The sequence below is a fragment of the Oncorhynchus nerka genome, linkage group LG10, assembly GCF_034236695.1.
Source record: "Oncorhynchus nerka isolate Pitt River linkage group LG10, Oner_Uvic_2.0, whole genome shotgun sequence".
NCBI lineage: Eukaryota > Metazoa > Chordata > Actinopteri > Salmoniformes > Salmonidae > Oncorhynchus > Oncorhynchus nerka.
In genome coordinates, this window is record NC_088405.1 from 43,493,307 (window position 1) to 43,505,402 (window position 12,096).

At 42.7% G+C, this 12,096-nt stretch overlaps 2 protein-coding genes across 6 annotated transcripts in view; both read left to right on the forward strand.

The window, feature by feature from the left end:
* Positions 1 to 3,521, forward strand: part of LOC115135363 (kinesin light chain 1-like) — a 53,674-nt gene extending 50,153 nt beyond the window's left edge. For all 5 annotated transcript variants that reach the window (XM_029669988.2, XM_065023430.1, XM_029669989.2 and 2 more), the window contains 2 exons: positions 658 to 718; positions 1,459 to 3,521. In XM_029669988.2, the coding sequence (XP_029525848.1) occupies positions 658 to 718; positions 1,459 to 1,533 (136 nt within the window). In that variant the 3' untranslated portion in view covers positions 1,534 to 3,521. The remainder of the gene's footprint in view (positions 1 to 657; positions 719 to 1,458) is intronic.
* Positions 3,522 to 9,682: 6,161 nt separating this feature from the next.
* LOC115135365 (inactive tyrosine-protein kinase 7-like) overlaps positions 9,683 to 12,096 on the forward strand; it is a 211,400-nt gene continuing 208,986 nt past the window's right edge. The window contains exon 1 of the mRNA XM_029669993.2: positions 9,683 to 10,247. Coding sequence (XP_029525853.1) covers positions 10,127 to 10,247 — 121 coding nt within the window. The 5' untranslated portion in view covers positions 9,683 to 10,126. The remainder of the gene's footprint in view (positions 10,248 to 12,096) is intronic.

The following is a 12,096-nucleotide window of genomic DNA, read 5'->3' on the forward strand; positions in this document are numbered from 1 at the left end:
CCCTTCGTACATCAGCTGATATCTCAAAGTGCTGTACAGAAACCCAGCCTAAAACCCCAAACAGCAAGCAATGCAGGTGTAGAAGCACGATGGCTAGGAAAAACTCCCTAGAAAGGCCAAAACCTAGGAAGAAACCTAGAGGAACCAGGCTATGTGGGGTGGCCAGTCCTCTTCTGGCTGTACCAGGTGGAGATTATAACAGAACATGGCCAAGATGTTCAACTGTTCATAAATGACCAGCATGGTCAAATAATAATCACAGGCAGAACAGTTGAAACTGGAGCAGCAGCACGGCCAGGTGGACTGGGGACAGCAAGGAGTCATCATGTCAGGTAGTCCTGAGGCATGGTCCTAGGGCTCAGGTCCTCCGAGAGAGAGAGAGAATTAGAGAGTGCATACTTAAATTCACACAGGACACCGGATAGGACAGGAGAAGTACTCCAGATATAACAAACTGACCCTAGCCCCCCGACACAAACTACTGCAGCATAAGTACTGGAGGCTGAGACAGGAGGGGTCAGGAGACACTGTGGCCCCATCCGATGACCCACTGTTCCCCGGTAGGTCGTCATTGTAAATAAGTATTTGTTCTTAACTGACTTGCCTAGTTAAATAAAGGTTACTTTAAATGTAACTTTTTGGTGGGTGTTCCAACAGCATGAAGAGAGCTGCCTCCCTGAACTACTTGAACAAGGCCAGTGACCTAGATGGTTTCCAGGTAAGAGACCCTGTCTAGTAGCTCTGTGGGATGTAGAAATGAGGGAGCCATATGACTGCTACAGTAATATGCATATATTAAGGTAGAAAGCAGTGAGGCTGAGATGTTAGTAATAAAAGTGATTCTTTGTATACTTCGCCGTCCTGCAAATGGTACCGGAGCATCTGCTCTCGGACCAACAGGCTCCGGGACAGCTTCTACACTCAAGCCATAAGACCGCTAAATAGCCAGACTGCAAAATAGTCAACCGAACTATCTGTATACACACACACGGTCACTCTCACACACGTCCCTCACACTTTCAAACAACGCATACAGACACAACACAAACATACATTTGCACACACACACTTTTACACATAATTTGCTGCTGCTACTCTGTTCTTTATTTTACTCTTATCTATCCAGATGCCTAGTCACTTTACCCTGCCTTCGTGTACATACACTATCTACCTCTAAGTACCTCTGTACATTGTTCTGGTACTTCCTGTATATAGCTCCATTCATGTGTATTTTATTTTATACCTCTTATGTTAGTTACTATTTCATTTTTTCAACTCTGCATTGTTGGGAAAGGTTCGTAAACAAGCATTTCATTTTAAAGTCTACACCTGTTGTATTCGGCGCATGTGATAAATAAAATGTTATTTTATTTGTGTGGTAGCTTCTTTCCTTTAATTATGATGCATATATTGATGCCCCCCTCTCTCTAACTCCTCTTCTCTCTCTTTCTTTCTCAGGGTCCAGGCATCAGCAGGCTAAAGGAGAGCCGTGGCCTGAGCTCCAGCACTGTAGATTTGTACAGCGGAAACTGAGAAATGAGCAACATACTAGCACACGTTACTCCTGTCTCAGCCCACCATAATAACCACTGCCCCAAAGGAACATCTACCTACTACACCAAGTCAGCTCCCAGAGCCAGAAGCCCAAAGATTCAGCGACACCTCGATCTCTGCTACCACAACCACTTCCCTAAAGACACATCCATGTTGCTCTAAAGTCTTCTGAGCCTTGAACCCAAGGCAACCATGCAGTTGCCTGTTTCTTTCAGATACTCTGGTCCCAAAGACATGCCCGCTTCTCCCTCTCAGTAATCAGGACCTCCTCCCAAAGACCCCCCTGCCACACCCTCCACCAGTGAGGGAATGTTTTCTGGGCTAGAGGTATACAGGGCATGTTGGCTATGGGACACATTAAAAACAGGGCATTTCCTGAAACAGGCGTGTGTCCCTATAGGCTATTGGGATCAGACTGGGAAACTACCCGGCAAGAAACACACCTCTTGTGAAATGTTTCCTGTATACCCTTAGTAAATAACTATAGGTGTGTGTGTGTGTGTGTACACGGTTTAGTTACATCTGGAATCTCTGTTGCCATTGCTGTGCTTTTCTGTAATTGTGATATGTTATACATCCCTGTAAAATACTTTTGTTTAATTGTGCTGAATCCTACAGTTTTGATTTAGTATTCCTGTGCCGCTATTCCTTGTTTTAACATTGCAAATTGTTTTGCATTTTTACCTTGTAAAACAAAAACGGACCCCCCAGATAAAGCTCACTACATGTTGGTAGGAAATTGGTTTGCTGTCATTCTGGCAGGATTTACATAACCTTAAGATTGATTAACCCTTTAGTTGCCTATTGAGATTGCTAGGGAGACAGGGTGTTGGTAGAAAGCTTTGGATAATAGGGTGAATAAAATGAAATACTGTTTGACTAGTATAGGAGGGTGTCCTAAATGGCATCCTATTCCCTACATAGTGCCCTCCTATGGGCCTTGGTCAAAAGTAGCATACTAAATAGAGAATAGGGTGCCATTTGGGAAGTAACCATAGATAACAGGGTTGATGTTAAGCACATTGCTGCCACCCACTGGTGCCATGGGTGTTCTGAAGTAAGATGCTTGAAAAGTCATAGAATTCACCAGATGGCCCCATCCAGAATGAGGTCATTGAATTTTACTGTCTGATGTTATGATCCCCACCAGCAGGCACTCTCTTAAGATTATGGTTTAAATTGGAGTTACTTAGGATGATACATTTCTAAATGTGTATATATGATTCTTTTTTTGGGGTGATAATTTTGCACAACTCTTGGATGGGTCTCTATTTTTTGATTTACATTTTACTAATTTAACAGACGCTCTTATCCAGAGCGACATACAGTAGTGAGTGCGTCATTTTCATATTTTGTTTGTACTGGGCTCCCATGGGAATTTAACCCACAACCCTGGTGTTGGAAGTGCCACACTACCAACTGAGCCACATGGGATAAACTGTAATGTAAAGAAAATCAACATTGAACATAAATGGCATGTTATGTGATTGTAAAGGAGTTGCTTGGCTTGTTGTGTGTTTGGTCATATTCACTAGGCACAAAATGAAAGAAAGCACCTCCCCGTTTGACTGTTATCTGAAAATGTACAAAAGGAAACACTTTTTCGTTTGACGTTACACAAAGTCTTGAAACGTTTTGAAACAGTGTGCCCTAATGAATACAACCTTGTTCAACGCTTTGTTTTTGTTGTCCTTTTAACACTGGTACATATTGGGTATCTGCGTAGTAGTTTGACAGATATCTGTTCACACTTTTCATAATCTGGGTTTGTGATTCATCTTTTGTACTTAAAAGCCATTCAGGCTCAGCTGAACAACATGCTGCAATGCATCTGCTCTAGTAAGGTTCTGTCTGTCTTGTATCTATTTTGGTTCTTACATGTTATACTGGATATGTCATCTGTACATCTGTCTTTTCCACTGTCGGTTCTGCCTTTCTGTCTACCAATAAAAATGTGTTCCCCTGCCCATTGTGCCTAACTCTCTTGCTCTCTGTTATATTACATTTTTAGAAAGTGACGTGTATTCGACTGGCAGACACCTGAGGGGTGTACTATGAAGCTGGATAGAGGACTTAGTGAGCTAACGTTACGACCAGGAATACGACATTCCCGAAGCGGATCCTTTGTTCACACCACCACCCAGGGCATTTGATCTGATTCCAGAGGCCGACCCAAAACAACGTTGCCGCAGAAGAGGTAGATGGGGCGGCCTCCTGGTCAGGCTTCGAAGGCGTGCACACCCCCACCGCTTCAGAGTATATTACTCTCCAAAGTCCACTCTCTAGGTAACAAGGTAGACAAAATTAGGGCACGGGTTGCTTTTTAGAGAGACATCCGGGATTGTAACATTCTCTGTTTCACAGAAACATGGCTCTCGGGATATGTTGACGGAGTCGGTACAGCCACCGGGATTCTTTATGCGTCGTGCCAACAGAAATAAACATCTCTCTGGGAAGAAGGGTGGGGGTGTATGCTTCATAATTAACGACTCGTGGTGTAATCGTAACAACATACAGGAACTCAAGTCCTTTTGTTCACCTGACCTAGAATTCCTTACAATCAAATGAGGACCATATTTTCTCCCAAGAGAATTCTCGTTGGGTTGTTTTCAAAGCCGGGTATATCCATCCTCAAGCCGATACCACAAAGTCCCTCAAGCAATTACACTGGACTCGATGCAAACTGGAAACCATATATCCTGATGCTGCATTTATTGTAGCTGGGGATTTTAACAAAGCAAATTTGAGAACAAGGCTACGTAAATGGCTACCTAAATTCTATCAGCATATTGATTGTAGCACTTGTGCAGGCAATACACTGGATCACTGCTACTCCAACTTCTGCGATGCATACAAGGCCCTCCTCTGCCCACCCTTCGGCAAATCCGACCACAACTCCATTTTGCTCCTACCGTCCTATAGCCAGAAACTCAAACAGGATGAATCCGTGACTAGAACTATTCAACGCTGGTCTGACCAATTTGAATCCACACTTCAAGATTGTTTTGTTCACGCAGACTGGGAAATGTTTCAGACAGCCTCAGAGAATAACATCAATGTATGTGCAGATTTGGTGAGTTTATAAGGAAGTACATTGTAGATTGACGTATTTGAATGACGTCTCGGCGGCAACTGCCATTGCCTCCATTGGTGAACGATTTATTATGTTTAGCCAAGAGATGGCTGACACGGAAGGATGCCTCTGTTGCAGCCTTACTTTTAGCTGTCGGTTTGGTAAAAAAGCGACCGCTGTGCTTTCAATACAAACTTGATCTTGTCAACTTTCTTTGAACTAAGCGTGCTCTTTAGCGGGTAGGTTTCTTTGAACTTGGATGGTGTGCTGCCGCTCCACCTTAACCCTTTTTGCGAGCGCTACAGCCTGGTGACAAATCAGGCAAATCCTTTCATCCTTAACTACGGTGAACAGAAAACCGTGTCCCCATTCTACATGAACATTTTTTTTTGTTGTTGCTTTTTCCGTTGTGCCTCCGCTGTCGTATTGTTAGCTTGATAGCTCGTGAGCGTTACAACAAGTGTCTTTGAGCTAGGCGGATATACCCCTCCCCCGCCCTTCGACTCCCATCACTACACACAGGGCTCACACGGGGCGCATTTGAAATTAAATTAATAAATAATAATAATAAATTAAAACATTTAGACATTTATGATTTAAAAAAAAAAATCTCCTCGTGATTGACTTGGAATGCTTCCAAGATCAGCTTGTCGACAGTGATCAACGGGTTGGTGACTTCTGGTTAAACCATGACAGAGGTGGGAGAGTTTATTTAATTTGGAAGCTTTTATTTTAATATTTACCATTTATAAAACATATTTACGACTACATTTTAAACAAATAGGAGAATGGTTTAATTTGCATTATTTAGAGGCCCCCCAAATTTGGACTTTTGTTGCTTTTAGGGGAGCTAATCTCTCACCGTAATTCGGACCTTGCCTAAATAATATTCAATATCAGAGTATCTTTAAAACAACCAATTGGTGCTGAAAAGGAGATGAATATGCATGTATTTACATGGCTTTCTTTCATTGATCCCTACTACACTGCTCAAAAAAATAAAGGGAACACTAACATCCTAGATCTGAATGAATGAAATATTCTTATTAAATACTTTTTCTTTACATAGTTGAATGTGCTGACAACAAAATCACACAAAAATGATCAATGGAAATCAAATTTATTAACCCATGGAGGCCTGGATTTGGAGTCACACTCAAAATTAAAGTGGAAAACCACACTACAGGCTGATCCAACTTTGATGTAATGTCCTTAAAACAAGTCAAAATGAGGCTCAGTAGTGTGTGTGGCCTGTATGACCTCCCTACAACGCCTGGGCATGCTCCTGATGAGGTGGCAGACCTGGACTAAAGCATCCGCCAACTCCTGGATAGTCTGTGGTGCAACGTGGTGTTGGTGGATGGAGCGAGACATGATGTCCCAGATGTGCTCAATTGGATTCAGGTATGGGGAACGGGCGGGCCAGTCCATAGCATCAATGCCTTCCTCTTGCAGGAAATGCTGACACACTCCAGCCACATGAGGTCTAGCATTGTCTTGCATTAGGAGGAACCCAGGGCCAACCGCATCAGCATATGGTCTCACAAGGGGTCTGAGGATCTCATCTCGGTACCTAATGGCAGTCAGGCTACCTCTGGCGAGCACATGGAGGGCTGTGCGGCCCCCCAAAGAAATGCCACCCCACACCATGACTGACCCACCGCCAAACCGGTCATGCTGGAGGATGTTGCAGGCAGAAGAACGTTCTCCACTCTGTCACATGTGCTCAGTGTGAACCTGCTTTCATCTGTGAAGAGCACAGGGCGCCAGTGGCGAATTTGCCAATCTTGGTGTTCTCTGGCAAATGCCAAACGTCCTGCACGGTGTTGGGCTGTGAGCACAACCCCCACCTGTGGATGCCGGGCCCTCATACCACCCTCATGGAGTCTGTTTTTGATCGTTTGAGCAGACATACATTGCATACTATTGTTTGTACAGATGAACGTGGTACCTTCAGGTGTTTGGAAATTGCCCCCAAGGATAAACCAGACTTGTGGAGGTCTACAATGTTTTGGCTGATTTCTTTAGATTTTTCCATGATGTCAAGCAGAGGCACTGAGTCTGAAGGTAGGCCTTGAAATACATCCACAGGTACACCTCCAATTGACTCAAATGATGTCAATTAGCCTATCAGAAGCTTCTAAAGCCATGACATCATTTTCTGTAATTTTCCAAGCTGTTTAAAGGCACATTCAATTTAGTGTATGTAAACTTCTGACCCACTTGCATTGTGATACAGTGAATTATAAGTGAAATAATCTGTCTGTAAACAATTTTTGGACAAATTATCTTTGTCATGTACAAAGTAGATGTCCGAACCGACATGCCAAAACTTTAGTTTGTTAACAAGCAATTTGTGGAGTGGTTGAAAACAAGTTTTAATGACCCCAACCTAGGTGTATGTAAACTTCCGACTTCAGCTGTATATATATTCGTATTCCGGGCTCTGACATTGCTTGTTCTGATACTTCTTAATGTCTTCATTTTTATTTGAGGGATTTGTGTGAATTGTTTTGTACTGTTAGGTATACTTCACTGTTTGAGATAGAAACATAAGCATTCAGCTGCACCTGCGATTACATCTGCAAAATATGTTACGCGTCCAATACAATTTGATTTGATTTGAGATGTTATAGCGGGTGCAGCGACATGCTTATTTTACTAGCTCCTAACATTACAGGAAAATGTTAGGTACACAAATAATAAAATAAATAAAGATTGACAAGAAATGTCTGGAAAAAAATCCAATACCAACCCAAATAGCACTGTAACAGTAATCCGAATGCAATCCATACGTACCTACATCGGATGAATTTACACAAGATATCCTAGGCATGATATGTATAGCAGTAGATATATTTGAGTGAGCTATGTCAAATATGTATAAATAAATATGCGGTGAGTATAAACAGTGGAACTAAAGTGCCATGTACAGTAGTAGAAATATTAGAATGAACTATGTCGAGAAAACATTATATAAATAGACAGTACAAATCCCCATAGGAAAATGTATGGAATTGCAGGAAATTAGCTTCAAGGATAAGTCATATATATGTGAATGGTGTGTATAGACATTATGAACAGTATGTGAATAGAAAAGGTGGGTATAGCAGTATTTATAGCATGAGCCATGACCAGAACACACTATATACTGTATAAAGTGTGTTAAATAGTGTGTAAACATTATTAAAGTGACCAATGTTGACTATATGTACATAGGGCAGCAGGATCTAAGGTGCAGGGTAGAGTGCCGGGTGGTAGCCGGCTAGTGACAGTGTCTGAGGTTCAGGGCAGGATACTGGGCAGAGACCAGCTAGTGGTGACTGTTAAACATTCTGATGGCCTGGAGATAAACAGATTCTCTCAGTCCCAGCTTTGATGCACCTGTACTGTCTACGCCTCCTAGAAGGTAGCGGGGTGAACAGGCTGTGGCTCGGGTGGCTGGAGTCCTTGACGATGTTCTTGGCATTTCTGTGACACCGGTTGCAGTAGATGTCCTGGAGGGCAGGCAGTGTGCCCCAGATGATGCGATGGGCTGTCACACCACACTTTGGAGAGCCCTGTGGTCTCTGACGGTGCAGTTGACGTACCAAGCGGTGACACTGCCCGACAGGATGCTCTGTATAAATTTGTGAGGGTCTTAGCGGCCAAGACAAATTTCTTCAGCCTCCTGAGGTTGAAGAGGCGCTCTTGTGCCTTCTTCACCACACTGTCTGTGTGAAGGGACCATTTCAGGTCGTCAGTGATATGTGCGCCGAGAAACTTGAGACTTTTGACCTTCTCCACAGCCGCCCCGTCTATGTGGGTGGGGGTGTGCTCTCTGCTGTCCACAATCAGCTCCTTCGTTTTGTTGACGTTGAGGGAGAGATTATTTTCCTTTCACCACTCCGCCAAGGCATTCATCTCCTTCCTGTTAGGCTGTCTCGTTGTTGTTGGTAATCCGGCCTACCACTGTTGTCGTCAGCAAACTTGATGATTGAGTTAGAGACGTGCATGGCCACAGAGTCATGGATGAACAGGAGGGGGCTGAGCATGCCCCCCTGTGTTGAAGATCAGCGTGGCGGAGGAGTTGTCTATCTTCACCACTTTGGGTCGGCCTGTCAGGAAGTCGAGGACCCAGTTGCACAGGGAGGGTTTCAGACTGTAACTAGCCTCTCAAAGCACTTCATGATTACAGAAATAAGTGCTACGGGGAATAGACATTTAGTTCAGTTACCTTCGCTTTCTTGGGTACAGGAATGATGGTAGACATCTTGAATCAAGTGGGGACAACAGACTGGGATAGTGAGAGAAGGCTGTAAACACTCCAGCCAGCTGGTCTGCACATGCTCTGAGGATGCCGCTTGGGATGCTGTCTGGGCCGGCAGCCCTGCTAGTCTTAACCCGCATACATGTCTTACTCACATTGGCCACAGAGATCAGGAGCACATAGTCCTCGTGAGTGCTGGGGACCCATGTCGGCGGCTCATGTTGTTATCCTCAAAGCAGGCGAAGAAGGTGTTTAGCTAGAAGCGAGGTGTTGGTGTAGGGATGTGGCTGGCTTTTCTTTTATTCACAAGGTCTATTCATGAGATGAATAACAATCAAGAAGGTTCTATTCTTATGCCTTTCCTAACTTGTAGGCTAGTAATGAAAGTGTTACTACAGAAGTGTCCAAGAGTGGACAGACTCTGTGTAAACTTGACCCTTTGATCGCCAAAGTCCAGGATGCATAAAGGTAACAAGCATTTCACTACACACTCAATAACATCTGCTAAACATGTGTATGTGACCAATACATTTGATTTGTGTTGAATTGCACCTGGCTGAGAAATCAAAATAATTTATGTTAGGCTATACAAACTGTACATTTAGGAAATGACCCATTATTTTAGTTTATTTAGAATAATTTGCAGTGGAGTTATAGTGTTTCCATAACAATTAAGTTATTTAATACACGTTGAACAAATCTCTCCTGACTACTTTCAACCAGGGGGAAGCAGCATTGTATTCTTTATCCCTAGCATGCGATTACCAGCCTAGATACCGGAAGCGACGGCAATGGGAGTGAGTAAGAGTGCGCGTTGTAGGAGAAAAAGACGAGTTCCAGGCACCGATGATCGAGACTCATGTGGGTTCAGGACTGAACAGGTCTTTTGATCGGATTTCTAGGTGGACGGCTCATAAGAGAGAGGTGGAGTACGAAATCAACCAAAAGATTGTGCAAATACTAGATTAATATTCCCAATCTACATTTCTATTACAGACTACAAGAAGAACATGGGATATATGGCAAACTTGTTTTCCAAATTTATCTAACTATTCAGTCATATCTAAACAGTGCTATTTTACGTGGTTGTCTTCCCTCTTGGTGTTCCCGGAGAGGTGGTTGAAGTAGGTTGTCCTACCTTCCATACCTTCTGCTCGACCTGCATAGGTTGTGCTCTTTTTGCGCAGACGTGCGGAGTTCCCTGTTTTCCTTTTGTCGCTACAGTCTCTAGTACCCAGTAGCTGACAATCATGGAACTATCTACGAAGAATGACCGACAACGGCGAGAAGGCAATACAAACTCTAAGGTTACCAACACCAGAAAGCCACCGGTGGCTACTTTCCTCTCAATTGGCATTATTTGCATGAAAGGTAAGCTATAAACTCGCAAGGCATTCACTGTAGTCTGTCACACGAACAGCATATTAGCTTAGAAAGTATTGTCCGAGCTAAGGAATTCAAGCGCGGGGTTTCTATACATTATTTGCCATTTTTTGTACATTGTATTTAACATTTCATTTAACTAGGCAAGTCCGTTAAGAACAAATTTGTATTTACATTGATGGCCTACCCCGGCCAAACTCGGAAGACGCTGGGCCAATTGTGCGCCGCCCTATGGGACTCCCAATCATGTCCGGATGTGATACAGTCTATCTAGATCAAGTTTGACATTAGCTTCTTCTTCGGGGTTTCGGTAGATAACTGCCCACGGTTGGCTTACCTGTGAACTACAATCCGACGCTGTGTTTTAATGTTTCGAAATGTTAATAAACGTGCTGATATGCCCCTTCTCTCAGCCTGAAATAATCTTAACAATAAAAAGATACTGTAGCAGACATAGCCCTGAGAAGTAGGGGTGCTTCAGCACATCTAGAAGAAGGAAAAAAAATAATAATTATATATACATATATATATATATATATATATATATATATATATATATAATACAAAAGTAGTGCACCAGCCCTTACAAGTATTAGGGACAGATATAGACATCTGTAGGGTGGCAATTTTTTCCCACCGCATCTCTGCTTTGGCAAAAAAAAGTAGGTGTATAATTACGCGATAATGCCCGAGAAGCCAGTATTTGGAGGATATATTGTCACCGGTGTTGTTCGTCTCGGGTCTCAAAAGGTGCCAATATATCCTCCAAACACCGTCTTCGATGGCATTACCACTTTAAACAACGGGTTACCATCATATTCAAATAATGATTCACATATTTCAATTAAAAACCTTTTTTTGATGAATTTATTCATACTATTTCATTCTTGCACAAGATGTAGCTCCTGTATCTATGGACGGGACCCAGTCATTTGTTCCAAATGTTCCACTTACAGTCACGTCAAACAGTTCAACCAGAATAACAGAAAACTAGCTGTATTTGTGTTTGTTTAAGCTGTTTTCTAGTGACATTTATTTGGATACATCCATAATAATGAGCTAATGATGCGTAATTTCGCCTGGCATAAAACATGTTCTTTCTTGTCAGGACACTGTTGTTCAGAGGAGCTAGCCAACAACACACCTACCACAATCACTTCAAACTGAAGTTGGAAAGACATCAAACTAGCTGCATTTTGTTTTGTTTTTACCTGTTTTCTATTGTTATTTCCCTGTATATATCCATAACAATGATGCCAGATAATTCATGATTTCGACTGGCTGAGAAAAGCTGCCTTGCCTGCCTGTCTGTCTCCTCCCGACTCCAGGGATGTTCATTACTAAAGGGCAGCTGGAGATCGAATTTCAATTTTGAAACAATGTTGCAAATGTTGGAGAGACAGACAGCAAGGTTTATACAAATGCTGATGATGCTTTTTAAAGTCGAGATCCAGTTTATAAATTGCCTGGCTGGGCAGTGGATTGCGCAGTGAGATGGAACAGAGTAAATAGGCTTTTCAACGTCATAGCTTTAGTCGGTGGTTAACTTGTGGAATAGACATCGGCTGGAATGCGGTTTTAACCAATTAGCATCCAGGATGAGACCAACCGTAGTGAACTTAAGAACTTAAGTCTTGCAGGATTCAATAATTGGGATTGTAAGAGTTGTTGCCCTGTCCCTTTCTCTGCAATTGTCATTCTAATGGAATCCAGAAAGAACAAAACCCTGTGCTCAAACATTTACATAAAAGGTGTAAAGTTATGGGCAAAAACATCCACATCAAATTAAATATTTTTCTTGATCAAATATCATGGAAAACAACCGCAGTATTAATTG